The 27,313-nt window shown below is 50.7% G+C and overlaps 13 protein-coding genes across 13 annotated transcripts; 9 read left to right on the forward strand and 4 right to left on the reverse strand.

Moving 5' to 3' along the window:
* The first annotated feature begins 711 nt into the window (after positions 1-711).
* Positions 712-3,278, forward strand: M438DRAFT_348795 (DUF1760-domain-containing protein). Its single transcript, XM_029906234.1, has one exon. It carries the CDS (start codon positions 755-757, stop codon positions 2,792-2,794), a length of 2,040 nt encoding a protein of 679 aa, XP_029756756.1. The 5' UTR covers positions 712-754; the 3' UTR covers positions 2,795-3,278.
* Positions 3,279-3,442: 164 nt separating this feature from the next.
* Positions 3,443-4,652, forward strand: M438DRAFT_281514 (NAD(P)-binding protein; the record flags this gene model as incomplete). The annotated part of the gene is made up of 2 exons (XM_029901245.1): positions 3,443-3,665; positions 3,715-4,652. 2 exons carry the CDS (start codon positions 3,443-3,445, stop codon positions 4,650-4,652), a joined length of 1,161 nt encoding a protein of 386 aa, XP_029756757.1.
* Positions 4,653-4,687: 35 nt separating this feature from the next.
* On the reverse strand, positions 4,688-5,446 carry M438DRAFT_338828 (uncharacterized protein; the record flags this gene model as incomplete). Its single annotated transcript, XM_029904157.1, has 1 exon — positions 4,688-5,446. The coding sequence occupies one exon, from the start codon at positions 5,444-5,446 to the stop codon at positions 4,688-4,690; it is 759 nt and encodes a 252-aa protein (XP_029756758.1).
* Positions 5,447-5,897: 451 nt separating this feature from the next.
* Positions 5,898-7,117, forward strand: M438DRAFT_348797 (NAD(P)-binding protein). The gene has a single exon (XM_029906235.1). It carries the CDS (start codon positions 5,965-5,967, stop codon positions 7,063-7,065), a length of 1,101 nt encoding a protein of 366 aa, XP_029756759.1. The 5' UTR covers positions 5,898-5,964; the 3' UTR covers positions 7,066-7,117.
* Positions 6,949-8,675, forward strand: M438DRAFT_109851 (uncharacterized protein). Its single transcript, XM_029898684.1, has 3 exons — positions 6,949-7,318; positions 7,367-8,412; positions 8,464-8,675. The coding sequence occupies exons 1-3, from the start codon at positions 7,132-7,134 to the stop codon at positions 8,638-8,640; spliced, it is 1,410 nt and encodes a 469-aa protein (XP_029756760.1). The 5' UTR covers positions 6,949-7,131; the 3' UTR covers positions 8,641-8,675.
* Positions 8,676-8,710: 35 nt separating this feature from the next.
* M438DRAFT_281335 (uncharacterized protein) lies at positions 8,711-9,965 on the reverse strand (the record flags this gene model as incomplete). The annotated part of the gene is made up of 4 exons (XM_029901230.1): positions 8,711-9,262; positions 9,315-9,428; positions 9,479-9,772; positions 9,828-9,965. 4 exons carry the CDS (start codon positions 9,963-9,965, stop codon positions 8,711-8,713), a joined length of 1,098 nt encoding a protein of 365 aa, XP_029756761.1.
* A 242-nt stretch (positions 9,966-10,207) lies between these two features.
* On the forward strand, positions 10,208-12,943 carry M438DRAFT_326115 (vacuolar protein sorting-associated protein 16; the record flags this gene model as incomplete). Its single annotated transcript, XM_029903114.1, has 3 exons — positions 10,208-10,342; positions 10,396-12,483; positions 12,536-12,943. The coding sequence occupies 3 exons, from the start codon at positions 10,208-10,210 to the stop codon at positions 12,779-12,781; spliced, it is 2,469 nt and encodes an 822-aa protein (XP_029756762.1). The 3' UTR covers positions 12,782-12,943.
* A 61-nt stretch (positions 12,944-13,004) lies between these two features.
* M438DRAFT_368585 (phospholipase D/nuclease) lies at positions 13,005-16,432 on the reverse strand (the record flags this gene model as incomplete). Its single annotated transcript, XM_029908051.1, has 6 exons — positions 13,005-14,880; positions 15,208-15,387; positions 15,475-15,481; positions 15,595-15,802; positions 15,965-16,007; positions 16,055-16,432. 6 exons carry the CDS (start codon positions 16,430-16,432, stop codon positions 13,027-13,029), a joined length of 2,670 nt encoding a protein of 889 aa, XP_029756763.1. The 3' UTR covers positions 13,005-13,026.
* Positions 16,433-17,456: 1,024 nt separating this feature from the next.
* Positions 17,457-18,142, forward strand: M438DRAFT_348799 (cyanate hydratase). Its single transcript, XM_029906236.1, has 3 exons — positions 17,457-17,560; positions 17,614-18,050; positions 18,104-18,142. The coding sequence occupies exons 1-3, from the start codon at positions 17,513-17,515 to the stop codon at positions 18,123-18,125; spliced, it is 507 nt and encodes a 168-aa protein (XP_029756764.1). The 5' UTR covers positions 17,457-17,512; the 3' UTR covers positions 18,126-18,142.
* A 148-nt stretch (positions 18,143-18,290) lies between these two features.
* M438DRAFT_109952 (uncharacterized protein) lies at positions 18,291-19,260 on the forward strand. The gene is made up of 2 exons (XM_029898686.1): positions 18,291-18,434; positions 18,486-19,260. The coding sequence occupies exon 2, from the start codon at positions 18,491-18,493 to the stop codon at positions 19,016-19,018; it is 528 nt and encodes a 175-aa protein (XP_029756765.1). The 5' UTR covers positions 18,291-18,434; positions 18,486-18,490; the 3' UTR covers positions 19,019-19,260.
* Positions 19,261-19,682: 422 nt separating this feature from the next.
* On the forward strand, positions 19,683-21,500 carry M438DRAFT_304194 (uncharacterized protein; the record flags this gene model as incomplete). Its single annotated transcript, XM_029902182.1, has 2 exons — positions 19,683-20,030; positions 20,081-21,500. 2 exons carry the CDS (start codon positions 19,683-19,685, stop codon positions 21,314-21,316), a joined length of 1,584 nt encoding a protein of 527 aa, XP_029756766.1. The 3' UTR covers positions 21,317-21,500.
* A 1,800-nt stretch (positions 21,501-23,300) lies between these two features.
* On the reverse strand, positions 23,301-24,532 carry M438DRAFT_281422 (S-adenosyl-L-methionine-dependent methyltransferase; the record flags this gene model as incomplete). Its single annotated transcript, XM_029901236.1, has 2 exons — positions 23,301-23,452; positions 23,506-24,532. 2 exons carry the CDS (start codon positions 24,530-24,532, stop codon positions 23,301-23,303), a joined length of 1,179 nt encoding a protein of 392 aa, XP_029756767.1.
* Positions 24,533-25,112: 580 nt separating this feature from the next.
* M438DRAFT_109930 (rhomboid-domain-containing protein) lies at positions 25,113-27,158 on the forward strand. Its single transcript, XM_029898685.1, has 4 exons — positions 25,113-25,119; positions 25,178-25,828; positions 25,881-26,851; positions 26,906-27,158. Exons 2-4 carry the CDS (start codon positions 25,405-25,407, stop codon positions 27,017-27,019), a joined length of 1,509 nt encoding a protein of 502 aa, XP_029756768.1. The 5' UTR covers positions 25,113-25,119; positions 25,178-25,404; the 3' UTR covers positions 27,020-27,158.
* Positions 27,159-27,313: the final 155 nt, after the last annotated feature.

Below are 27,313 nucleotides of genomic sequence, written 5' to 3' on the forward strand. Positions count from 1 at the left end.
TTTCATGGTGTTGATAATCTTTGAATAGACGAAATGCATATACTTGTCTCCTTGCATAAGTGTATTTGTACTCAACATGCGATGCATGCAAGCTCAAGACCGACGAAGACAGGCCCCTCTCTTTCCTAGCTAGATTCGTAGGTATTGAGTAGGCTATACCAGGACGTGAACCTCACCCCAGCGGTGAGAGTACCACGTAGCTGAGAAGACCTCTCCTCTGCCACCTCTTGAAATTGTCAGTTGTGAATTAGCACACATGTGAATCGGTGTCGGCAAGGCCAGCAACGAGCCCCACCATGACTTGTACGAAGCTGGAATAGTATATTAAGGCAGTCGGTGTTTCGAACATAGCCTTTGGCGTTTCAGTCGAACTTCAAACATGTTGCATGAGTAGCCATCTTCTTGGTAGTTTCCTCTTCCACTGCTCTCACACAACAGCACAGCGTGATGTATGTATATCGAAATGCACAATGCCTTTGTGCTTCGCTGAACTGTGCATGGATAGGGATGACTTGAACTGCTCTCACTGGGTACAAGGCTGCTCCAGAAAAGGATTGTGCATTCGCAACTGCATTCGTGATAAACTTCAGTAAGGAGACGGTGGTGTTCATGGTGCACGGGCAGATCATTGCCCGAAATGACGAACAACACCCGTTCGAAACGTCGACAACCCCACCCCACCTCGGTGTCTGCTCAGCTTGACAGCCCTCTCTAGACCACGTCTTTGCTACCAACCTCACAACAACATCATATCATGGCTGAAAAGAATCCTTTGATCGAGGCGTTGCCTCCTGCAACCGATTACATCACTTACCTCACCATCATCGAATACAATCTCAACCCGGAGTCACTGCCTACGCTCCACCAAGTACTGCAAGATACCAAGTTGACCACTAACATCGGATGGGATCTTGTTCACTTGCTCGTGCCTCTTCTACCGAACTCGGACGAATGTCTGCAGGATATTGCGCGCCTTGGGAATCCACGCGAGGTCATTCTGAAAGTGACAGAATCACTGCGCTTGATTGATTTCCAGGGTCTTGAACCCGACACTGAGGATGATGAACCTATTGCTGGCGAGGAGACCAATCCAGCCTACCACCCTGCCAAGACTGAACCTGTTGGAAGCAGCAGTGGTAAGACGACTCAAGCTGTAGAAACACCTGCGCCTCTACCCCTCTCTGTACTGCAGTTCACCAGTCTTCTATCTATGCTGTCGACCTTGCACACTCGTATCAAGACGCAATACCCCAGCCGCTTCTTGTCAACCACGCTTCAAGCCATCCTGGTATCCTTCTCCAACTCGGTCAGCCACAAAGAAGAGTTGATCTCGGCCATCGTCCAATTCGTAAAGAACGTTTCTGGAACCAAGCGTCCAAACCTACCTCCTCGCAAGAGCAGTACCCAGATTCTGAGCGCAAACTTCAAATCATCGGCGCCCGATCCAGAGTCTGATACCGCCGAAAGGTCTCCGTCGGCAAGCGAGGCCGCTATTCAGAAGCGCCTTTTCCAGTCGTTCATCACTCATGTCTTCGAAGACTACATGCTCAGCTTGGACTCCGATCGCGATGCACCTGGTCTGGCATGGTGCAGTCGCCTCCAAGAGAAGTTGCATCCCGAGCGCACCGTTCCTGGCAAACCTTCGATGACTGATAGATTCATTCTGGACGAAGAGCTTGCAGCTCGTTTGACTGCTGTTGGTGGTTTGGTCGCCTTGGCCCGCGATCTGGGCATGGAGAGACGGGATCTTCTGCCAGCCATGGAGAAAGCTGATCCTGGCCATTCTCTTGTTCCCGACAACGAGGACGAGTTCCCCAAGACTGCCAATGACATCCCCTTATCAAAGGTGGGCTCTCTCTTCATGTTCGCTGCTGCAAATGTTGCTACTGTTCTTTACTCTACACCAAAGCCCAAGGACATGTTCAGCATCTTCCCTGAACATCAGAAAGTCCTCCACAACTACATCGCAAGCTCTTCTGACATGGGCACAACCATTGGCACGGAGCCTGAAGCTGTGCTCGACGCTGTCTTGGCTCTTGCCATACTTGCTGTCGAAGATGATCATGTCGGCGAGCCAGCAGACAGCGAAGAATTCAGCCAATATTTGCAGTATCTGTCTTTGATCTCCTCCAACTCACCATCTCCAAGCATACGCTACCACGCGTTCTACCTGGCGTCCACCATCCTGCGATCTAACCCTTCCGATGCTGAAAGACTCGCCTTCATCAAGGATACACTTGAGCATTGCCCCTTTGACAACCTCAAAGTTGCCGCCATCAGCTGGGTCAAGGGCGAGACCATCGAAGCCAACCCTCCGACACCGATCCACTCTCACAAACCTGAGCAACATGGATCAGTACAGGATGGAAAGGACAACGACTCCGTCTTTGCAACCCCAGTAGCATTGGACAGCCTGGCGCCATACCTCTTCCCCGATTTAACCCATGATCTCACATCGACCAGCATCACCGAGTTTTGGCTCACATTCCAACAAAGTTTGCACTTTTACCTGGCATCGCTCAACTTCTACTACCTGCTCTTATCAGCACAGCACCTATATGAACCACTGGCTATTGGCGACTTGCATTCTAACAACGATGTGGCAGGATCGTTCTTGCAGCCCCTACGTGTCGCATCAGCTCGCTTCAAGGAAGGCAAGGCTAATGGCGAATTGGCCAGCGTTTGGGAGGACACAGGCAAGAACGATGCTCACATGGCTGAGCTTGACCTGCTCGATGTCACTTTGGAGAGAGTTACAGCAGGTGTTACACGTCTCAATCAGGTCCAGGCATAGTTCAAATATCTGAGGCAAGTCGATACACGTTGTTTGGGGTGTATCTTAGACGCTGCAGTCGTGTCAGCCAGATGTGCAGGAAACTTTTGAGGATAAAATGAAATATCGAGAAACGCTTCGAAATCGTCCTTTGCACGTAATTGAATGCACTGTGGAATATGTGTGAGACCCGAGAGAACGGATGGTGACAGATGCACCCCACGCTTCTCCGCAGAGCATATCATGATCTTCCTCCGCGATGATTTCCACAAAGATGCAAAGACAGTGTTCAACTGTCTTTTCCGGGTCTAGGTTCTAGTAAATTGTAGGCAAAGAAACATGCAGAACACGTCGGCATATTGTTGTCTCTCTCATAAACCATATACCCAAAAGTGGAGCCAGCAAGGAACCGGTTCAAAACTCAAATCTATGAGGGGTCCACCAGTTCAGATCGTCATGACGAGCCGCAAGCAAATACCGGTCCCAAGCGCCCCGCATCACACACCACTTGCGACAACCTATCCAGGCAAGGTGAAGGTGGGTCAAAGATCAAGAGCAACATCTCATGCTAAGAAAATCAAACTCATGACGTCTAGAGCTTCCAACAACATTCCTCCATCTCTACTCAAAGTCTGGAAAGAATTGGACGACAAGGAGAAGCACAACAACATGTCTGGAGAACAAAAAACGTGGACGGGCAAGGCTATAGTTGCTCGCGATACTTTGGCCAACAAGGGCTGGAAGATTGAGGATGTCACGACGAGGGAGATCAAGGATGATGAGTTGCTAGTTGAGCTCGTGGCCAGTGGTGTTTGCCATACAGATGTCATGTGTGGTACAGGCACAGGCAACCCGGATCTATTCTACTACCCACGTGTCCTTGGTCATGAAGGTAAGGGTAATCCAGCAGGTATGATTACTACGGATACTAAGTTCTACAGGTTCTGGATACGTCAAAGCAGTTGGATCGAAAGTCAAGGTTGCTAAACCCGGCGATGCTGTATTGCTGTCATTCGACTGGTGTGGTGAATGCGAATCTTGCAAGAACGGTCTCCCGTCACTCTGCTACGAGAGCATGCCATTGAACTTTGGCAACAAACCCGCTTTCGAATCCACCAACCCCGAGGACCCGACAGTGATCGCTGGCAAATTCTTTGGCCAGTCCAGCTTCTCTCGCTACAGTGTGGCCAAGCAGAACAGCGTTGTCAACGTTACCGACCTCGTGGAGAGCAAGGAGGAACTGCAAGCGTTTGCGCCACTTGGCTGCGGTTTCCAGACAGGTGCTGGTACGGTCATCAATGTAGCCAAAGCAACAGAAAAGGATGCCATTGCAATTCTTGGTCTGGGCGGTGTCGGTTTGAGCGCTATCATGGCAGCAAAACTCTCAGGTTGCAGGACGATCATCGGAATTGATCGCGTGGGCAGCCGTATGGAGACGGCAAAGTCACTCGGTGCTACGCATGTGCTTGATACATCGAAGCTCCCCACTGGCTTGACTGTGGTCCAAGCAGTACAGAACATTTGCGAGGGCGCTGGTCCTTCAATCACAATCGATACGACGGGTGCGCCGGTGCTTGTCATGGCTGGGATTGAGATGACAAGGAAGGGTGGAAAGATCATTCAGGTGGGCTCAACGCCTCCAGAGTTCCAGGTTGAGCTGCCAGCGTTCCTTTTCATGAACAGCGGTAAGGCTTACATGGGAGCCATTGAAGGAAACAGCACATCTTCCGAGTTCATCCCAAAGATGATTCAGTGGTATCGGGAAGGCAAGTTCCCCTTTGACAGGTTCGTCAAGCTTATGCCGGCGGAGGACTTTGAAAGAGGCATCCAGGAGATGCACACAGGCGAAACAGTAAAGCCTGTAATCACCTGGACCTGAGCGCAAGGTCGTGTCGGCCGTATTCTTCGTAGTAATCAGAAGGCCAATTGGAAAAAAGGATCCAGGTTGGGATCTTGCGTGATTGGTATATCAAAAGCCTCTTCCTCCTCTTCTACCTCGTGTGTGTCTTCTTCTTCTGCTTCATGTTCTTCGCCCATTTCATCAACTTCTGTACTTGCTACTGGGCCTAACCTTTTTGAGATGTGCTGCTCCTTGAGAAGTCGTGAGATTGTAGATGGCGACACAAAGACGCCGAACTTTGTGAACAGCTCGTAGGCAAGGTCTCTCTGCCACATCTCCTTTCCCTCCTTGACTAGCTGGACTAGCCATTCTTTCATTTCGGGTGTAACAGAACAAGGTCTTCCCTTCTTTTTCCACATGGTTTCTGGCTTTCGGACGGATCCATAGACGTCGAGGTTGTGTTGCATTCGGTAGAGGCTGCTCTTGGGTCTGTTGGGGAACCACGACTGTACGACACGCACGCTGCAGCCTTGGGAGAACAACATCTCTACAGTGCGATCTGTGTCGGACAGTCTGGAGGGAGGGCTATCGGAACTACTGGGGGTCGTTGAGGCTTCAGGATCGGGATCCGCATCAGCTACGACTGGTTTTCTAAGTCTCCTCTTCTTGGTCGTCTCTGGCTTGTGTATTGAGCCGAAGGTGTCATAGTTCTTCTTTTGCCTGTACAGGGTGGATACGACGGCATGTGGTAGGACTTGGAGAACGGCCTTGACGTCGCGCTTATTCTCGAACATGGCTTCAACGAGCCTCAGCTCCGTCTCGGAAAGAGGCATCCGTGCGATTGCGACAGCTGCTTTCCTGCCGTGAGCAGGCGCCTGCGTCGACACGGCTATGTTCGGTGGTTTGCCTAGAGCTGCGCAGCGTTGATTCGATGCAGTTCGGATGGTGGTTGACGGAATAGGCAGTATTGCTTCCGGTGTGAGTACTGCGTATTCTCATGTGTGAGATGGCTGGCATTTCGAGCCCTGACTGCTTCGGCGGCTCCGTCTGCTTTGGGCGTTTCGGCCGACAGGTCGTCGGCTATCCTGCCCCCTCAGCTTCACCCGCTCCCAGAAGCCGACACTGATTGATAATACAGTCCACACAACAAGTCTTCCTCGTTCTCACCACTCATACGTGACTCACCGAGTGTGATATTATAGCCTTACTATCACCCTTGTTGAGCTTCTCGCCTGAAAAAGGACACTTGTTTCCATAATTCGCTATAAAGCATCCATCCGCCTGCTTGTTAAGACATACATCACTTGATTCACAACACCTTCCTCCAGTCTCTAACCATCTCAATTTCACAATGTCTGCAGACAAGAAGATCAACGTTGGTGTCATTGGCTACGGCTTGAGTGCAAAGGTCTTCCACATTCCTTTCATTCAGGCTCTTCCGGACTTCAATCTCTATGCCATTGTACAACGTAGCCCCAAATCTGGTGACGATGCTTCGGCCGACCACCCTTCAATCAAGCTTTTCCGCAGTGCGGATGATCTTTTCGCCGACGAAACAGTAGATTTGGTCATTGTCACCAGCATCCCGGAAACACACTACGAATTCACCCAGAAGGCTCTCGAGAGCGGCAAGCACGTTGTCGTGGAAAAGCCTTTCGTCCCGACATCAAAGGAAGCCAGAGAACTAGTAAAATTGGCCAAGGAGAAGAAGCGCTTGTTGGCAGTCTACCAAAACAGACGATGGGACCAGGACTTTGTCACTTTGAAGCAAATCTTGGCTTCGGGAAAGCTGGGTGACATTGCCGAGTTCGAGACACATTTCGATCGCTTCCGTCCTGACCCTCCTACTCGCACAACATGGAAGACCCTGGCCAGTCCGGCCAGCGGTGCACTTTACGACCTGGGAAGTCATTTGCTGGACCAAGTTTACCACCTGTTTGGAGCTCCCAAAACCGTCACAGGCTTCGTCCAAGTGCAACGAAAGGGCCTCAAGACTGGCGACTGTGCCCCAGATGCATGCACAGTATTGCTTCGTTACGGATCTCCCGAAGATGAGATGCTGGTTACAGTCAAGAGCTCTGCCATCAGTCCAGAGCAAGAGCAATTGAGATTCTGGGTTCGCGGAACCAAGGGCTCGTTCAGAAAGTGCCATTTGGATGTTCAGGAACCTCAACTTCTTGGTGGTGTCAAGCTTGATAGCCCTGAGTTTGGTGTTGAGCCTTCGTCTTCTCACGGTACTCTGACTGTCGCTTCCGCAGACGGAAAGTTCAACCGCGAAACCGTTGCTTCCATCGAGCCTCCACCAACTTACGTCGAGTACTACCGCACTCTTGCCAAGGCTTTGAAGGGTGAGGGAGATGTTCCAGTCAGTGGAGATGATGCTGCCGATGTGTTGAAGATCATCGAGCTTGCTCAGACCTCGTCGGACACTGGAAACTCGCAAGCGTGGTAACTACCTAGTTGATGAGAATATGCATAATACAATTCATGTTCATTTGTAGCTCAATCACTGTCCCTGATGTCCTTCAAACTTCCTGTCTGTGGCTGGTTCACATTCCCTCCACCAGTCCATGCGTGTTGGTGTGACGCTCCAGAAAAGCTTTGGAATTCGAGGCCGATATTATATTCTGACCCGACGTGGACAGAGAGGAACCTAAAAAACATCACAGCGCACGTAGTAGAGCTATTAGACACCACTGACAGAGGTATTACCCCCAAAACACATGGTGGTCGGCAACAATGTTGATATTTAGACCGCAAGCTCTTGTCAAGCGGGCCACCCTGGCAAACAGCCACACCGCATCTTCGAAGCCACCCGCCGGCCTGTTTCATGTTTTCTCCTTTCCAATTGACACAACAGATAAGAAACTCAAATCAACAAGCATTATATCAAGACACTCGATCCCACTTCTCAAGACCCAGACGAGAATCAGTAACCACCAACACAATGCGACCTCGTCCCGTCCGCCGCCCGACAAAGCCAATGATGAACAGAGCAAGGAGAAAGCCCCGTCGAATGCCACTAGTCCTCCGATTCGCCAAAGGCTCCGTCCACAGCGATGTTCTACTCCCAGTGATCCTCCATGCACTCTTTGCAGCTTTGATTGTGTACATTGACGACTTTACACCATACACACCACACCTTCCCGGCAGCATTACGTCATCGTTGTCGATTGTCGTGGGTTTATTGCTCGTCTTTCGCAATCAAAGCTCTTATGCACGATTCTGGTCCGGACAGGAGAACTTGACGACGATTTGTACAAATATCAGGAATTTGACCAGGACTTTTTTGACGTGTTCTTATGCTGCGAACAAGCCTGAGCCTACACCTGCTGAGAGGGCGGAGGTTGAAGAGGCTGTTCATGCTTTACTGGCAGTTGTGTATGCGGTCAAAAACACGCTCCAATGGGAGTGGGAGCACAGTGTTGGAGCACCGGACCTGGAAGACAGCGGATCTGGATCTTTGAAGCCTGAGTTGAGAGAACTACTCGGACCGAAGATGTCGCAGACGCATGAGTTTGAAGGTCTCGGTCTTCCTGTTCAGCTCACCATGTCCATCGAAGCCTTTATTAAACGCTCTCATGATAGAGGATGGTTCCACAGTCCTCAGGCTTCCCAACTCTCGGTGCAGCTCAACTCGATGGTCGCAGCTTATGGCACTATGGAGACCATCCGGTTGACGCCAATCCCGGTCGAATATCTCATTCACACCAGACAAGTCTTGGCTCTGTACGGAGGTGTGCTGCCATTCGCTTTCGTCGAGAGCATGCAGTGGTGGACTGTCGTCCTTGTTTCTTTGGTTCGTGGTAACTGTATCAATTCAGCACAAGAAACATGCTAATTGTACTAGATTATCTTCTGCCTTGAGGGTATTGATACAATAGCTAGACATCTTGAGAATCCGTTCGGGTGGGACAAGGCGGATATCAAGATGGACGATGTCGTTGAGGATTTGAAGATCGAGGTCGGTGTGCTTCTGCGAGAGTGGCAGGCAAATGCGCCGATGTTTGGGCGTCAAGACAAGTAGAGCCTCTGATGGACATAGAGTTGTTAGGTCATTCCAGTGTAAGCCTGTGTCGTATGAAGACGAAGCCTGCTCAAAGTGGCGCTTCCACACTGGATAGAACAGACTCAATAGCATCTTCCACAGTGACACCTTTAAGAACTTGTTCGACTGCACGGTAGTCACTTCCCCATTGCATACTCCTTTCTGTATTAGAAGTAGCCAGTACCAAGCGATGTGCATATACCTTTCTTGCCGCTAGAGCAACCAATGAAGGAGGAGCGTAAGTGAGATCATGCAAGGGGGCGAGAGCATATACAATGGCTCGAAAGTGCCGAGTTGCATAGGCAGAGATACCTCCTGCAACGAAACGGTTCAATCGCATGAAGATAACAATGTTGTGGAGATATGAGGCCACTTCGGCGCTGACTCGAACATCTTTGACAGCAGCACGCAAGGTTTGAACTTCGTCGGGCGAGATTACAGGAAAGTTGCGGAGCGCGTCCTGCTCAGGAAGTGGATGCTTGACGACTGATGATATCGATGCGGCATCATCAGATGGCGGCGGCTCCTGGAAATGTTGTTCCTCCAGGTTGGGGAAGCCGTCTTCTTCTGAGTGGTAATGTGAGATGGCAAACATGTCGTTCTTGAGACGTCAATCAGTGTATGTCCATTTCTAAGTGTGGAGTGAGGCTTACGAGATGGAAACCAAGTCTTGACTTGGACTCGGATGCCTGCAGAGCCACGAAAAGGAAGTTCTTCGATGTACCGTGCATGGCAGTATGGCTGAATAATCTCTTGGTACGGATGAGCTAGTAGATGATCAGAGAAGTCCATGAGAACTAGAAAAATTCAGTCTTACCTCAAGAGCCTGTGTTTGAACGTTGCTGTTGGCCATATTCAGATCCTTTGCGATAATGATGTCGGCAATCTTGCGTTCGTCAAGTTCATTACTGGTGCCAGACTGATTACGGAAAAAGGTTTGCCTGGAACCGGTGTGTTTGAAGGAGGGTAGCGATAGGTGGGTCGAAGAAGCAGCATGATCATCCAACGGATCCTGAACATCGACAAGGACAGACTGCTTGAAGTCATCGAGAGTAGTCGCGGCGGAGCAGTCGACCAGGGCACAGGTGAGACCGAAGATGTTGGCAGCAATCTTGACATTGGTTAGTGTTTGGAGCAAGAGGCGTAAGGCCAAAGAGAAGACGGACTAGTTTCAATTCTTGAGCAAGGTTGTCGAGCAAAAGGTTCTGGGTAGATATTATACAATGTTGCTGAGCTACTAGGCAAAGCAAAACAGCCAACTCCAGATCGCCGAGAGCCTGGACTTTGGCAGCTGTAGTATCCATGTCGGATGATAGAAGTTGCCAACAAGCACTCCTGCCTTCAGACGGGATCTCCTTTCCTCGTGGTTGATGTGATTGTCGATAGTATAGACATGGGAAAGAGCGATGATGATTGTCAAGTTAGTGAGGCTCGTTTGGGAAGTAATTAGCCAGGGCCGTGCACAGACCTCAGCAGCTACGTCAAAGCATCGACTCTACGTGGATGCGACAGCGAGCCCCGACTCAAACAATGATCTTTTGATGAAATGTCGAAGGCTACGGCGGACTGGGAAAGAGTAGGCGATCGCTTCTACCGAAAGACGCAGCTATACACATCCGTCTTTGATCCGGAGCTGGAACTTGAGAACCATGTGCTAGTCGGCGCTCCATTGAGCGGTGCTGTACGTGAACGAGACAGCTGCGACGAATCACGCCGACTGACAGTGTTAGATAGATAGCCATATACCGCGATGAGAACAAACTGTACGCCTACCGCAGCTCCAATGCAGCACGACCGTCCATCGACATCTACACTTGCTCGGGCAAGCTGATCCACCGCATCAACTGGGACAAGGGCTCTATCCACGGCTGCGGCTGGTCTGAGGATGAAAGATTGATTGTCGTCACCAACGATGGCACTGTCAGGATATACCACGACCTCAGCGGCGACTTCATACCCTTCAGTCTAGGCCATGGCGCCGACCAGCACGGGGTTGTCTCGTGTCGCTTCTGGTCCTCAGGCTTCGTCGCTCTCCTCGGAAACAACCAACTCGTCTCGGTCTCACGCTACGATGAACCGCGTCCGACTCTCCTAGCCACGCCTCCGGAAGGTGAAATCTTGTCCTGGGCCGTTATCCCTCCAGCCTTTACCTTGTCACGCTCTGTCGAAGCCATCTTGGCCATTGACGACACTATCGTCATCATTGATGCCTCCGAAGCTCAGGATCGCAAGCTTCAAAACGGTCCCTTCAAGCACATCTCCGTCGCGCCGAACGCCAAGTTCATCGCGCTGTACACACAGGACGGAAAAGTCTGGGTCATCAGCAGTGACTTTGAGAACCGTTTGACTGAGTACGACTCGCGCGTCAAGACTCCTCCAAAGGATCTGCAGTGGTGTGGCAACAATGCTGTAGTTCTGGCTTGGGAGGACGAGGTACATCTAGTTGGTCCGAACGGCGCTGCTTCAAAGCACTACTACGACTCTTGGGTTCATCTATCTCCAGATATTGACGGTCTCCGTATCTTCACCAACGATGTATGCGAGTTCATCCAGAAGGTGCCAGAGGTATCCGAGGAGACTTTCAGACTGGGCTCCACATCACCAGCCTCAGTTTTGCTTGATGCAGCAGAACAACTCGACCGAAAATCTCCCAAGGCCGACGAGAACATTCAGCTCATCAGACCGAACCTCGATGAGGCTGTTGACACATGCATCAGTGCTGCTGGTCACGAGTTCAGTGTGCATTGGCAGAAACAACTCTTGAAGGCTGCCTCATTTGGCAAATCAGTACTCGACCTTTATAACAGCGACGAGTTCGTTGACATGTGTGAGACGTTACGAGTTCTCAATGCTGTCCGCTTCTTTGAGATTGGCCTACCTCTCAGCTTCGACCAATACACTCGTCTGACACCTGCAAATTTGGTGCAGAGATTGATAAACCGCAAGGAATACCTCCTAGCTATCAAAATCTCCGAGCACCTCGACCTTCCTCTTGACAAGATCTATGTACACTGGGCACGCCAAAAAGTGCGTAGCTCTACAGGTGACGAGGAAGACATCTGCGCCGAAATTGTCGAGAGATTGCAAGGCAAGCGCGGCATTTCGTTTGAAGAGATCGCCCAAACGGCGTATGAAGAAGGTCGCGGCAAACTCGCAACGGAGCTCCTTGAACATGAGCCGCGAGCTGGCAAGCAAGTACCACTTTTGCTGAACGTAGAGGAGGACTCACTTGCTTTGGATAAAGCCATCGAAAGTGGAGACACTGACTTGGTATATCACGTACTGCTGCACCTAAAGAAAAAGCTGCCGCTCGCCACATTTTTCCGCACGATCAATGGACGACCGGTCGCAACTGCCCTTGTTGAAGCCTCGGCTTGGGACCAAGATCAAGAACTTCTCAAAGACTTGTTCTACCAAGATGATCGACGTCTCGACAGCTCCAACCTATTACTGTCAGATTCACTCAACATCACAGACGCCAATGCCCGAAACGACAAACTCAAAATGGCTTCAAAGATTCTTCAAGAGTCAAAAGACCAATCACTACAAGTACGAGCCATCGAGGAAGAGCAAAAGCTGCTCAAATTCCAAGATGCATTCAAGAGAGATCTTGATGAAGACTTTAGCGGTCTCAGCATCAATGAGACGATATACAAGCTCATCAGACTCGGCAATGTCAAAAGAAGTCAGAAGGTGCAATCTGAGTTCAAGGTTTCAGACAAGGTGTATTGGTGGATACGTCTGCGCGCACTCGTCTCTCGCCGTGACTGGCGCGAGCTCGAGGATATGTCAAAATTGCGCAAGAGCCCTATCGGCTGGGAGGTGAGTTGTTCTCTAGGTTGTCCAAAAAAGCATCTGCTAATCAATTTTGCAGCCATTCATCAACGAAATACTGTCTGCCGGCAACCCGAAGCTTGCATCTTTGTACATACCCAAGTGCACCAACTTGACAGTAGAAGAACGTGTCGAGCTGTGGACGAAATGTGGTTTGATTGCAAAGGCAGCCGAAGAAGCGGCAAAGGCTCGCAACCTGAGATTACTCGAATCGCTCCGTGATAAGGCGACCGGTCAAGCAGCGACCGAGGTCGAGAGATTGATCCAGCAAGTATCGAAGAAGTAGACGAGTTTAATGCACAATGTAGATATTCACCCCCCAATGAGCGTTGTGATTGAAATTCAATTCCCTGCCGGAGGCTTTTCAGAGAAGACGAAGCTCTCTTCTAGTGTATTTACTCTGCAGATACATTGAAGTATATTGAGTGCATGTAAGATTTCAACAATTACAACAGCGTTCATCAGCGTTCATCATAGAAAGTCATCTCATCATTCTGGTCTGCCTGACTAAGTACTACACAAGCCTTTTGCCTAGGTGTAGATCTCCTCGGTCATCGCATTGAGTGTAAGACCCTCCTTGGCAATGTCTTCCTCCTTCAAGAAGAGCAGAGGCATCTCAACCAACGTACCACGAATCTGACTCAACACTTCCTTGACCTCTTGCACGCCACCAGGGAACTCCTCTGCGACGACGTGACCCAACTTCCACTGACTTGGTTTATTCGGTTCCTTGCCCTTTTCTTCCTTGGCGTCCTTACCGCTGGGGAAGAATCGGGAAAAGTACTCGTCATAATCCTTCCAATTACGGACAGAGTCGGATGGCACAGGGTGGAAGACACGCTCAAAGGCTTGAGTGTTGTTGCGAGCGGTGTTGTTCCAAAGAGAAGAGAAGTCAGAGCTCAAAGGGTCGATGACAGCCTCGTCTTCACGGCTACCCCAGTCGTATGCGTTGGGTACTCCGATAGGCTCAAAGTTTTGATCAGGTCTGGTGACGTCCTGGGCTGGCAGCAAGCCGAGATGCTTACGGAAGATCAATCGTCTCAAACTGGCGGCGAATTCGGTCGCTCTCCAGGGACGGCCAGCCATGTACGAATCAATCTCGCGAGGGTCTTCGATGCAAATGGCGATTTCGCTGTCGTGGTCACCAAGCTGACTACGATCGTTCAGGTTGGCTGAACCGCAGATAACAACACGGTCATCGGCGATCAAGAGCTTGCTGTGGACATAAAGCAACTCTGAGACGAAAGCGTCCATTTCGTCGGTAGTGCCGTCCTCCCATGGTACGTTTCTTATGTCCTCACCATTGAGCATGTAGCAGGATGCAACGGAGTCCCACTGGCCGCTAGAAAGACCCGAATGGCTCCCAATGTTTTGAGTGGCTTCTTGGTAACGTTCAAAGCGGTTGTTCTGTCCACCACCTCCGTATTGCTGGTCCTCGTTGTTGTAGGCGCCTCCCTGAGCGTACTCGTTGTTCTGACTACCGTAACGCTGGTCGTAATCCTGCCTAGCATCGTCGTAGCTCACACCACTCTGCTCTTCTGCGTCACGCATAGCGCCACCCGAGTTGATGCGATCGTAGTTTCGGAGGTTGTAGAAGCGGATGTATTGCATGGGGTCAATTCCTTCTCTGGCAATGCTCTCCATGATGCTGTTGCCACCTCTGTTGATGCTGTCGTATTGAAGCTCCAGAATCTCTCTCGTGCCCAGTGCTTCGTCGCTCTTGAGGTCACCTGCGAAAGCTGGGATGGCAGGCATTATGACGATGACATGATAGGGCTCTCCTTCACGTGCAGCGCGGACGATGCGCTCAACGATGGCAGAACCAATCTGGTTCTTGATTGGACGCTGTGAATCGCCGGTGGCCGTAATGAAGAACTGGTTTTCGATGTAGATGAAGTGATGGCTGTTTCGAATTACTTCAATGTAGGCGTTCTGGATCGAATGCTCAGTACTGTCAGTGCCATGAGACCACTTCGTGCAGGATCTCATGATCTGACAAGGCATGCCAGGTGGCGGGGGAGGTGGATGCCTGCTGTTAGGGAAGTGGTGTCTGACTTGCTCCCTGAAACCATCCATCCTCTCACGACTCTCTTCCCAGCGTTCCATCATGCGTTCGCGCATATGTTCCGGAAGAGGAGCATCGGGGCTGGATGGATAGTCGTGATGAACGATTCCATTTCTAGACTCTGAAACGTGTAGAGGGCTGTAACGATCTGCACTATTCTTCGAGCTATACTTCTCTTGGTAAATGAAGTTCCATCGCTCGGCAAAGTGTCTCCGAAGGTCCTCAACGACAGGGCCCATAAGGGAGATGGACATATCAGACCAGCCCATACGTGAATTGTAACGGCGATCCAGCTTGTTTTGGTCCCAATGAGCAACATCCTGATGGCAGTCAGCATCATAAACATGGTGTGATAAGTATTGGTGTGTCATAAGCGTCCTCGGGACGTCTGCTTTGGGCTTGTATCGTGATCACCACGAGCAGAAGGTGGATCAAGTAGATTGCGTGTGCACAAACATCTCGATCCTGCATCAAAGTGTAGTGCTCTCATTGGAGGCACGCTCATATTGAATAGCCTTCTGCCTTGGGATGTGACGATGGGAGCGAAGCACGGAAGCTCGGGAGCCGAGAAATGACCAAAAAAGACCAAAAACGTCCCAGCTGAAGACAGAATACCGAGATTAGCCAAAAGTGACCATATCACTTACACTGAAGTCCAAGATACGGGCGTTATTGAAATCTTGTCCAGGGAAAACTGTCTTGTTCAGGTCTCCAGGATGAGCATCCGCAATAGAGTGCTGCCACGAATCCCACCTGCCATAACACAGATCCAGACCTCCCATGAAGGCTATGTGGTCGTCGACAAGGCATAGTTTTTCGTGGTGGGCCTGAAAGACTTTGGATTAGCAAATTTCTTCGTTGAGACACTATAGATGGCTGTTGGCACATGGTATCTGCACCCCCAACACACGTACCCAGTACCTAGGACAGGGTTAGCATCTTGTTGCGAGTAGAATGATACACTATCACGAGGTGGCAGGACCTCAAGACCAGGTGGTTATTGACTCGTGGTATCTGGATTTTTCGAAACGTACAGAACAGTATCCCCGTTCATACCATAGACAGCTTTGAGAGCATCTCCAGGTAGCTTGGTCAAGTTGGCAGCTGTCATCTTCATGTTTTGAATGGACGAGAGAAATGAAGAAGTCAGGACCTGTCTATCCGGTAGATGATCAGGATGCCTGAACACGGCGATATTGGGATGAAGCTTCTCCAGTGTATGTTTTGTGTGTGCTGATGAGACTGAGATAGGGGGATTGATTAGTGGATATGTCTCTTCGAGATATTCCAAAGATTTGAAAGTAAAATCCAGCCCGAAACGAGTTAAAGTAGATGAGACACGGTCGACCGAGCGAGGAAGGAGCGAATGAATATAATCTGGGAGATCAGGGTTAAGATACTTACGCGTTAAAGCTTGGGTTACTTCTTTGTAGATGAGTATGTTGACCTGAAAAAATCAGCTTGTGATCCAGGAGCTTGGGTATGATTGCCTACTTTGACACCTCTTTCAGCTGCAGCTTGGAGCATCCTATCAACGCGATACTGCTCATTTTGAGCAGGAGGGCGTCTGAGGTATAGCTCTGGTGAGAGCCACCAATCCATGATCCAGATGGATTCGCGAGCTCTTTCCAGTGCCATGCTTACAGCATGCATGTATCCAGCTCCATCGACGTACCACTTGACTTCGTTGCCAATTCGCTGGGGTGCAAAGCTTTGGAAACGGTGCATGTCGTGGTCTTGAACATGGCTACTCTGGGCTTGTTGCTCTCCTTCGCCCGCGGCTTGGGTTTGTCCATGGTCCGAGAACTGTTCTTTGAGATCACTGCCAATCTGATGCACTGCTTGGTGCACCTTGTCGAAGAGGAATGACATGGTTGATAGTTGGTAATTTGGTTTGCAGGAGGTCAAGTCTGATGCGCATATAGGTACTCAACTCCTGGAGTGAACACGCCAAGATTACGTCGTCACTCTCTGACCGCCTTTGTGTCCATTAGATTGCCTGCATCTTTGGGATCTTTCGAGCGCAGGACTTTTTTTCAAGAAAAGAATACAGATCCAACTTTTCTCAAGTCACCATCACTACCCGACTTCAACCTTACCAATTTGAGAGCCAACCCAAGCACCGCTAAGTATCGAGTCGGGCACGTGGGCAACGGACCCCACGGAGCTTTCACTTCGTATGGGGAAAGCTCCTACAGGTATCGGAGGACGGAGTAACTTCATCGGACACCAAGACCGGTACTACACACAAGAGCATAAGCACCCGCGCAGAGCTCAAGCTATTTCAGAAGCATGAGTTCGTTGCACAGCAACTCCCAGCCATGATTTTAATAATCGAATTAAGTTCTGTCAGTTGAACTCAGTTTGTCGCATTTCCTTTGAGCACAGATGCCAGCTCCACACGGCGCCCGTGGTGGGGGCTTGCTCCGAGATCAGATAAGGCTGGTATCAATGCCCATGGTTTCTTGAGAATGCGGCTTCTGATGATAGACAACACTCAGAACTCTGGATTGGATAGAAAGATTGCAAATACCTCGAGAGATCGACCATTTTTACAAGACCCTTATCTCCCAAGACTGAATCATAAAGCATAATTGCGAATTCGCCGGAGAAACAGAAGCATGCCCAGGTGGGCTTCGTTACTTATCAATCTGCCCCGCATCGATGACAACAACGATTGAATCTTTGTTTGAAATCAAGGTGCAAGTCACAGTGACGCAGCAAGATCCAGGCCGAGACATGTCCGTTGAGCTTCAAAAGGCTGAGCTTCCCGTTCAGAAAGAACCTCGGGAAACAACGTCTATCTACCGCAACCGAAGTACTTAACTCATCATGCTCCCGCTCTCAGCCAGACTTGCATCCCGTACAGCCCCTCGCGCTTCAGCCTTCCTCCGTCCCTCCGTAATCCTAGCCCAGCAATCGCTTCGTACGACAGCTACAGCTCCATCCAATATGTCAGCCACAGGAACCTCCTCCGGCCACCCCATTGCTACTCTTGATGTATGATGAGCTCTTTGCAATCTGTGTACAGTCCCATTGACACCTACACCCAGACCTCAATTGTGCCCCGTCTTCCAGCCTCTTCGCCTACTCTGTTCGAGGCCAAGAAGATCAAGAACCTTTCCTTCGAGACCATCGCAAAGGCCCTCGGACGCGAGGAGGTCGCCGTAGCAGCTCTCTTCTACGGACAGGCCAAGGCCTCCCCCGAGGATATCAAGAACCTGGCCCAGGTCCTCGAGCTTGATGAGTCGCTTCTCGAGTCACAACTTTCTGGTTACCCAGACCGCGGTCGTCAAATGGAGATGCCCCCCAAGGAGCCTCTGGTCTACAGACTTTTCGAGATCATCCAAAACTACGGCTATGCCTACAAAGCTGTTCTCAACGAGAAGTTTGGTGACGGCATCATGAGTGCTATCAGCTTCAGCACCAAGATTGAGAAGGAGACTGATGAGAAGGGTGACTGGGCTGTTATCACTCTCAGGGGCAAGTGGTGAGTTACAACAATCCCTCTATGTAAGAATTTCGCTAACAAAACTTCTCAAGGCTTCCCTTCTCTAGATTCTAAACATTGTTTTGTACCCCTATATACGAATTGAACGATCATCTCCATCTTTGTGTCGAACCCTTCACTTGGAGACTGTGGACCGTGAAAGCACTGACCGTCGAGGGGCCCCAAAGGTCGGGTCGTCGAAACTGAGAGTAGCTTGTCAATTCGACGTGCGTGATGGTCAAAATCAACAACGCAGTCCAACGCGCCAACACGTCCGCAATTAAATCGTCCACAGCATTTCTCGCAGACCTTTCGGAGTGCAACCGCTCTGTTTTCGTCTAGAAGATCTATTACTCTCTCAAGCATATCAACAACGGCAACAAGGTATATTGCACAGCACACTGCGCCAACGTGATTTTATTGATTGTCCAGCAGTCAAAATGGGCTGCTCTACTTCAAAGACCGCAGCTCGCAATTCCACCAACTCGACCACTCCCCTGAACATCGAAGTCCGCAGCCCAGCCCAGGCAAACTTCCCTCGCAGCCCCGGTGTCCATGACCTCAACACCTTCGACCCACAGCAAGACCGCCACGAAGCAAACGAGATTGTAGTCACGTCCTTCGCTGGCGATGATCCCGAGTCCGGCATTACTCACCCCAAACCAGCAAGACCCTTGAAACGCCGCTACTCGGAGCTCTTGGACCCAAAACAACTCGAGGACAAGACAATCAGAAGCCCCAGTGGTAATCTGCTTAGCCGCAGTACCTACAACCTCAGAGACGATCGTCCTTTGAGTGTCCGCGAGAGACAAGAGATTATCCGTCTGAAGTTGATGCAGGAAAAGAAGGCGGCAGAAGTGGTCGAGGTCAACGAAGTCAAGCGCAATTCTGTCAAGCTTCCTGACAAGAGAGGCTTGGGCGAGAAGAATGAAAAGCGTGGAGGCTGCCTTGGTTGCTTTGGCGCCTAGAGGGCAGACATCTTGACTTTTCTGGATCTTTGGACAAAGGCGCTTTGGTTCTTTTGACATACCCGATCACGTCACATTGTCACAAGGCGAGGAACAGAGGGAAACATTGTGGACGGGCCCATTCACATCATAGCCTTCTCACTATCTTTGGGGCTGGACGAACATTGTGTTGGCGGATCCTCGATTGATGTCAAACACGATACCCCGGGTATTCATCCACGTCACCTTAAATACTTCGTATTTACAATCATAACGTTCACACTGACCTTTCGCCTCTTGGTGAGTCATCTAGTAGAATCAGGCAGTCTCGCACTTCTTTGGCGTCACTCGTACCTGCCTAATCGTCCTTCGGCTCCCACTATTGCACCTACCTATCTTTGGAGCTCGAAGGTGAGTGGCTCAATCTCAGCCGTCGCTTCCTCACGAACCTTTGCACAGTTTCACTAGCACTTCGGCAACTTCTTGTTATCTATTTAACTCAACCCACCTCCCTCAACATTGCTTCTTCAAATCCACTTTCTCTTTTCCAACCTTCAACATCCAACTCTCAACCTCCGACCTCCAAACAAAGATCTATCGTCCCACTACCCACCACCAACAATCTATCCTCCCACTACTCAACAGCAACGGCATGACCAGCTTGCAGTCACCCCCACTCAGCGTCATGGCAGCACAACTCACCCCACGCAAGGGCATAAAGTGCAGCTACGATGACTGCTTTCACTCTTTCGACACGGACGCCGAGATGGTAGCTCACCTGAAGAACCCGGAGAACCATCCCTTCTACTGCGGCAAGAACCCCGGCTTTGAGAGAATCCAACGTGGCTTCAAGAAATGCGACTTCCATGGCAAAACTTGGGATGAACTGGTTGCACATAAGGTCGAGAGCATGCTGCCATGGCTCGTTGGAGATCGCAGAAACGAGAAACCAAAGAAGCTCAACCACATTGTCTGCGAATTCTGTGGCGTGGACTTTGAAAGCTTGAGTGGCAGAGATATGCACCGCAAAAAGGTACGTCCTACATGGAAACTTATTGAAGCGGAATTCTGATAGTGTGACAGATGCATCAGGCAGAACACCACATCGCCTGCAAAGGCAGTCTCCTCGTTCGCGACTTTGAAGGAAACACCGTCCATGAGGAGTGCGGCTCTCTCTTCGGACGTGCTAGTCAGCTCATCAGTCACATTGAGGGAGGTTTTTGTGTGTACATCAAGCCCATGACCCTCAGACAGGAGCGCGAGCACAAGCACATGGTCAAGTTGATCTTGGATGATCCCGAAGGCTTCAAGGAGAACATGATCACTATGCCCTACACGCCCTTAGAGCCTCCAGCCACAGACAGCGATGAAATGAGCGGCGGTGTCACTGTCGACTTGCTCAGCCAAAGCGATATCACTCAGTACAACGGTCAGTCACCCCTCAACCCAGAAACCACTTCGAGCGTCCAGGACTCATCTGGAGTCGAATGGCCAAGCCTGCCGGGCCCCGACTATGGTCAGCTGAAGCAGTCAATGAAACGCTTTTCTATCAGCCCAGTGGGCAGCGCAGCACCCCCTTTCGGCCACGAGGAGAGCGATAACGACGATACCATCAGCCTCTCCAGCAATGCTGCCACCATGAACAGCGACGACGAAGACGGCCCCGTAACTCCAACCAAGCCATGGTCCACCAAGGAGGAAGTCCACAAGCTGTTCGAACATAACAAACCAAAGGTTAAGGCCATCACCAATTGGACCGGTGTCAACGCTGCCCACCAGCGTAGCAAGGAAGAAGACCAGGGTAGCAACATCTTTGACACTCATTTTTGGGATCCCCACCACACCGACTTCAAACCTGAGTTCTTCTATCGCCCAGTCGAAGACGAAGAACAGCACGTCCACCCCTACCAATGCCCGTTCGAGAGCTGCAAGAGACGTTTCGACACACCTCAAAAGATTGGAGATCACATGCGCGAATCCCACGCCGCGCAGCGCAACCTCTGCCCAGTGTGCTGCAAGGACTTCTTCAGACTCAGTCTTCTTGTTGCTCACTTCGAGGCAAGTTCTGCTGGAGCAAAGTGTGATGTCGCTCGCCGCCCAGGCTACAGTGTGATGCTCTTTGAGATCACCGGAGGACTCATCAAGGCCGAAAAGGCGTTGGAAGAGCCCATCTGGGACCACAAGCTCGCATCTGGAGAGCCCATTCGTCCTGCACAGGAGGCCGAGGTTCAAGACAAGCAGTGGGTCGGCTCAGGAGTTGGCGTCAAGGACTACAACTACAGAATCTACCCACCAGCTGCTCCTGTCTGGAAATACTAGAGAGTCATCTAATGGCTTCGACATGCACATCAGGAAGAGAGCTGACTTCACAAGCTCAAAGACAGTAAGGCCAAATGGCGGCCTATAGTGTACCATTAGAGAAACATCCAGGGCTGACTGCACAAGCACAGCAAATCAGAGAAGTCCGTAGCCTCCCAAATTGAACTATACCTAGTGTTACTTGACCTACAATGATTTCTTGACTTCTGAACAGACGAGCTCTGCTCCGAGCCAATTATCTTAACAAGTCATCATGCGATAAATGCTTGAGGCGATCAAGCAGGTAGGTAACAGATGCAAAACGGTCCTGCGTCTGAGACAGAGCCCTGGGCACGCAATTGGACCTGTCACAGTGATCACAATTCCCGTTATTGCCGAATGCCTCTCAGGGTATATTACTCGCATCCATTACTACCAATTCTGGCCCTGACAGTCGGGAAATGTATGCACATTCGCATGTGCACATTCAAGTTGCCGAACCAATCGAAACAGCAGAAGCAGACCGCGTACCACCCTTTTACCAGCCGTTTTGACGTTTCGACAAGGTGGTACGAGAAGGACATGACCGGTGTTATCTGCTTGGGATACTGTCCTTGGTAGCTGTACAGCTGACACAATCGAGAGCAAGGTGCAGAAAGGCAGACAGGCAGATTCGTTGGTACTGGGACGAGAGGAGGTGATGCTTGGTCGGTAACGACGGCGGACTTGAGCGAGAGGAGATGGGCGAAAGAGGAAGTCACACTTTTTGAAGCTTGCCAGTCTAGCTGTCTCGCATCGAGGGACGTCTCTTGGATCTCCCTCCGTTGGAGATTCAGACCTTTCAGCTTCAGTACGCGGTACAGCTTTCAGTATACGATCTGTCCTTTCCAGCTTTCCCTGGAATACCTCAGAAGAGTCTTGCCTGAATTCCAAGATAGCAAGGAAATGCTGTCCAATCGATTGGGCTGGTCAGTCGGCAACCCTGCCTCGTCCTTGATACGCTCGGTCAGCGTACCCTCAAGCGAACATATAAACACAGGGTCGTTACCAACACAGTGGTGAACAAATGGAACTAGCAATGGGGACAAATGTTAGCCCGTCCGTGAAGTGTGGATGGGTGCAAAAGAGAATCCTTCCGTTAGATGCCGGGTAGCTTCCTAGCGACATCGCAGTTTAAACCTCAGCTTGTAGGTGCTCATACTTCCTCATCATCCCTTGCATACCATAAACCTCGCTTCCTGCCCGTCGGCAATTATATCTCCATATCCTCCTTTTCTCCAAACAACAGCTTCATGCTCCTTTTTTCTCTCTCAGAGCTCATCCGGAGTTTGGTGGATTTATCGCGGAAGCGAGCGGGGCTGATTTCTGACAAGGACTTGAATGTTACCGGCGGTATGGTTCGAATGAAACCAGAGGACCCAATGAAAGAGACAAAAAAAACTTGTCCGGCGCAAGGGCAGCGCTCGGTTGTTTTTTTGTTTGCTCAGGTCATGAGGAGCGACGCTCGGTCGAATTGTTGCCCAAGATGTTGAGAAGGAAAAGGTAGAAGCATCCGCAGACTTGCAACTAGAGGTACGTTTTGGCATCAAGTTACGAGTGCAAGTCATTCGAGTCAAACTGTGCGAGTCTTGTATATGAATGAGTGAGCCCAAGGTGACTACCGAGACACTTTGTGCGTGCAGGCATATACGACATCCGATGAGTTTCCGACTTCCGAGGGCTCGTCGCGTGCGTGATGCAGCGGTTTGGACGAGATAGATTAATAGGATCGGTCGTTGCATTCAACCAATCACTCTTGCAGCAAACGAACGAGCATCCCCGCATACGTACGAACAGGGCGGAAAACGAACGGCACGTTATATAGGACAAAGCAGAAAATGTATTGGGTATAATGCTATCTCATCAAGAGTACTTCGAACAGATCGTCTTGGAGTCGTTGTATCAAAGCAAAGGAAAACAGGAAAGGGAGGGAGATGGGCGGCGATGCATCTAGCAGCCGCTTCCATCAATTGTATGGCTTCTGGGCAGTGATTACATGCAGACTGTAATAAGTATGCACGCTCATGTTGTTCAAGTCTTTTCGTACACCAGGTAGATAGAGCTCGACCTGATCTCTTGACCAGCCCAGACCTCGCGTGAGAGGACCCATACAGATGCCTGTGAGAAGTTAGCTGTGTGTACAATGCTGATCGAGATTTCTGATGCCATACCTTGAAGCCCGTCATAAAGGACGGCATGCATATAGCTGCCGACCTTTTTGAGAAGAGGATTCTTTGCCCAAGAGCCTAGAGGAACCTTCATTATCCTCTCGGTCACATTCTTGAAGCCTGCCTTGGTTATTCTATCCTTCAGTGTTAAAGCAGCATGTAGATCGACACCGGCTTTGATCATGCCTTCGGTGACAAGGACATGCCATTTGAAGTGAAGATTATCCTCAGTCATGGTGCCATCGTCGCAACTGGGCCAGTAATCAAACTCGCAGAACTCAAGCCATGCGCCTGGCTTCAGATGGGTGTATGCAGAGGCAAGGACGTGATCCCAATCCTTGATGGCAACGCCCATATGGCGGGCATGGATCATGTCAAAGTGGTTCTCTGGATATAACCACTCACTCGCAATATCGTCGACGATGAAGTTTACATTCGGAGGGACCCAATCTGGTTGTATAGGACTTAGATCGACGCCGGTGATCTGCGCAGAGGGATAGTGGTCGCCCATTTCGACACACCAAATGCCAGTTCCGGTGCCTATGTCGAGGATGCGCGTATCTGAAGCGTTCTGGGGGACTGGCGCAAAGTGCAGCTTGCCGCCGCAAACAATCAAGACAGTGGCATGCTTTATGTCCTCGCGCTCTTGTTCAGCATCATCGTTGGGAAGTAGGTAGTGGCCTTGACGATAGGCGTGGTAACGACGGCCGTTCTCGAAATCGTAATGGCGCACAGAAGAGGTCATAGAGGTGGATGTGGAGAGAAAGGCCGAATTAATACTCTCTTCGTAGCCCGAGTCAGAATAGCTGTCGTCGTCTGAAGAGCCCTGGACCTCGATGGTATTCAAGGCCTGTTGGAAAGCCTCGCTTTGCTGAGCGGCCGTGGGTTGGTCGTAGTGTGGAGTTGGAGGGGCAGGACCATCGTTGCGGCGCGAGTCATTCGAGAGAGCGCGACGGTCGAGCGGCGGAGGTGACGGACGAGAGCGAGCAGACTGGTGGGCAGACGGGTGGGCCGGGAAGGAGGCGGCCATGTTGATCGGAGAGTGGGACATGATGGCGGGCAGAAAATCAGCAGGAGCAGTGTCGAGAGATGGCGCTGCTCATGGCCCTTTTGGTCGTGTCTCGGGTCGGCGGAAGGAGTGAGTGAGGGAAGCAGGGAAAGGAGCAAGGCGAGGAGGAACAGGAACAGGAACAGGAGCAGGGACGACGACAGGACTTGACTGGAAGAAGGAGCGAACTGGAGCGGAGAAGAGGAATAGTATATAGGCCGGCGAAGCGACCCAGCAGAGTGGAAGTCTATATGCAGGCAGGAGGGCTGCACTCGAACAGAGCAGCCGCTTCCGATCAAATGCGCTTGCGAAGTTGCGGTCCTTCATCAAGGCTATTACCCACCCGTCAATCCCTCCCAGAGTGTCGGTAACAGTGCGGCGGCTAAGTATGCTTCCAAGTTGATATGCAAAGACGAAGGGAAACAACTTTTTCCCTCGACCTCCGTCAGTCTCAATTGCGTGGAAGCAGGTGTGAGGCTTGGCAGGGCGGGAAGGTTGTCAGCCTTCCGGACCCATGTTGCGCGTTCAAGAGAGTATCATATAGAGCGTCAGACTTTATCTTATAGAGCGTAGGCTTCTCTCTGGCGGAGAATTGTTGGAGACACTGACAGCTTACGTCTATTGCAGAAGTACAGCACGCTCGTTATCAAGTCCAGTCTCAGAGGCTCAGCGCAAGCAACAGAGTCCGAGGTATACTCAGACTCCCAACTGCGCCTCAAGCGCTCTGACACAGCTGACGCCAGCCTCTCCTTGCTAAATCTTTGTGATCTTCTTCAAGACCAAGACATCGCCCTGGTGGTGTAACTGTCTTTTGTCCGACCGTCACTCGTTCCTTCTCTCACGAAATCGCCCAAATGGCCTCCCGCGACTACTACAACACAAGCACGACCAACAACAACCACCCCGGCTACAACAGCTACACGACACACGCTTCTCCTTTTGACGACAACCAATACCCATCATACTCGTCCTCGTACAACAATCTCAGCCATCAACCCACTCCCAGCGATGGTCGCGATCCCTTTCAAGATGACAACGCCGTGCCTATGCACAACTACCACGCAAAACACTCGTCGCAGTCCAGTACCGCTCCCGTCATCACTCCAGAGTACAACGACCCTTTCGTAAGAGATGCAAAGCCCAGGACCCGCTCAAGGCCACGAAACACTCCCGCTCCCAAAGGATGGCGCCGTTACTTCACTGGCCGTGTTACTTGGGTCTGCTATTTCCTGACCCTGGTACAAATCATTGTCTTTATTGTTGAGATTGCAAAGAATGGTACTTGCATTCTATCTCTTCTTACCGCTTGACAACACGCTAACTCGAACAGCCGTCTTGACCAAGTCGCCCATCGAAATCCACCCGCAATTCAATCCCATGATCGGTCCCTCGCCATATGTTCTCATCAACATGGGTGCCCGTTACCAGCCTTGCATGCACAACATGCACAACGTCCAAGACCGAGCCGCCGGCAACATCTCATGGCCATGTCCATGGGCCACCTCCAACACTGGCGACGATGCCAAATGTACCCTCTCCCAACTGTGCGGCTTTGGCGGTGTTCCTGAGCCTCATGCCGGGGGTAGCATCACCGATCACCCCTACCCTAATCAGTGGTACCGCTTCATCATTCCTATCTTCTTGCATGCTGGTATCATCCACATTGGCTTCAACATGCTGCTTCAGATGACACTTGGTCGTGATATGGAACGTTCTATCGGAAGTGTTCGCTTTACTCTCGTCTACTTCAGCGCTGGTATATTTGGTTTCGTTCTGGGTGGCAACTTTGCCGCTACTGGTATTGCATCTACTGGCTGTTCGGGCAGTCTCTTTGGTATCATGGCTTTGACTCTGCTCGAGCTCTTGTACACCTGGCGTGAGCGTCAGAGCCCCATAAAGGACCTCATGTTCATCCTTGTCGATGTCATCATCTCCTTTGTCCTTGGTCTCTTACCTGGTCTGGACAACTTCTCTCACATCGGTGGCTTCCTCATGGGTCTCGTTCTCGGAATTTGCCTTCTGCGTTCGCCCAATGCTCTTCGCCGCCGCACCGGTGAGGATGAACCTCCTTACAGCAGCGTCGGTGCCCCCGCTGCTACTCAAGATGCAGCAAGCCAAGGGTTACGTGTCTTTATTAAGCAACCTGCAGGCTTCTTCAAGGGCCGTCGTGCTATGTGGTGGGTATGGTGGATCGTACGCGCTCTTGCTCTCCTTGGTGTTCTCATCGGATTCATCGTTTTGCTCAAAAACTTCTACGTCTGGCGCACTGGCTGCACCTGGTGCAAGTATCTGAGTTGTATTGTAAGTTGAATCGGCCCATATTTTTGCCTCTCAGAAATCTAACAAAGAATGCAGGATGTCAACAACTGGTGCGACGTCGGCAACTTGCAATTCTCAAACACTACAAGCAAGCGTGACTTGCTTGCTCTGGGCAACAGCATTTTCTTGGAGCCCATGACCTCTGCTTAAGAACTTATCTGACTAAGCATCTCACCAGAGTGGACTCGAAAGCCCATCCATCACGTTAAAAGACAAAGATACCCCTTTCCTGAAGTTCGAATATTGGTTTGACCTGGTGTTGGCAATTTGTTTTAGGGTTTTTTGCATTTGCTTTTTGTTCCAAGGAGTTCCGCAGTGGCGTTCATTGCAGCATTTTACGGTTGGCGTGGAAGCACTGGTATAGCATTCACATAGCGCAATGAGGGAGTCACGAATACTCAATCAAGGGAAACGGGTTGCTTGGTAGATCATCGATCATGTACG

Source organism: Aureobasidium pullulans (genome assembly GCF_000721785.1).
Source record: "Aureobasidium pullulans EXF-150 unplaced genomic scaffold scaffold_24, whole genome shotgun sequence".
NCBI lineage: Eukaryota > Fungi > Ascomycota > Dothideomycetes > Dothideales > Saccotheciaceae > Aureobasidium > Aureobasidium pullulans.

What these genes read in the sequence shown, in the direction of transcription:
- M438DRAFT_348795 (XM_029906234.1), top strand. Translation starts at nt 755, where the DNA reads ATGGCTGAAAAGAATCCTTTGATCGAGGCGTTGCCTCCTGCAACCGAT.
- M438DRAFT_348797 (XM_029906235.1), top strand. Translation starts at nt 5,965, where the DNA reads ATGTCTGCAGACAAGAAGATCAACGTTGGTGTCATTGGCTACGGCTTG.
- M438DRAFT_109851 (XM_029898684.1), top strand. Translation starts at nt 7,132, where the DNA reads ATGTCCTTCAAACTTCCTGTCTGTGGCTGGTTCACATTCCCTCCACCA. An exon ending in ATTAGACACCACTGACAGAG is followed by an intron (nt 7,319 to 7,366) that starts GTATTACCCCCA and finishes GTTGATATTTAG; the next exon opens with ACCGCAAGCTCTTGTCAAGC. An exon ending in CTGTCGTCCTTGTTTCTTTG is followed by an intron (nt 8,413 to 8,463) that starts GTTCGTGGTAAC and finishes TAATTGTACTAG; the next exon opens with ATTATCTTCTGCCTTGAGGG.
- M438DRAFT_348799 (XM_029906236.1), top strand. Translation starts at nt 17,513, where the DNA reads ATGTCAGCCACAGGAACCTCCTCCGGCCACCCCATTGCTACTCTTGAT. An exon ending in ACCCCATTGCTACTCTTGAT is followed by an intron (nt 17,561 to 17,613) that starts GTATGATGAGCT and finishes ACCTACACCCAG; the next exon opens with ACCTCAATTGTGCCCCGTCT. An exon ending in ATCACTCTCAGGGGCAAGTG is followed by an intron (nt 18,051 to 18,103) that starts GTGAGTTACAAC and finishes AAACTTCTCAAG; the next exon opens with GCTTCCCTTCTCTAGATTCT.
- M438DRAFT_109952 (XM_029898686.1), top strand. Translation starts at nt 18,491, where the DNA reads ATGGGCTGCTCTACTTCAAAGACCGCAGCTCGCAATTCCACCAACTCG.
- M438DRAFT_109930 (XM_029898685.1), top strand. Translation starts at nt 25,405, where the DNA reads ATGGCCTCCCGCGACTACTACAACACAAGCACGACCAACAACAACCAC. An exon ending in TGTTGAGATTGCAAAGAATG is followed by an intron (nt 25,829 to 25,880) that starts GTACTTGCATTC and finishes TAACTCGAACAG; the next exon opens with CCGTCTTGACCAAGTCGCCC. An exon ending in GCAAGTATCTGAGTTGTATT is followed by an intron (nt 26,852 to 26,905) that starts GTAAGTTGAATC and finishes CAAAGAATGCAG; the next exon opens with GATGTCAACAACTGGTGCGA.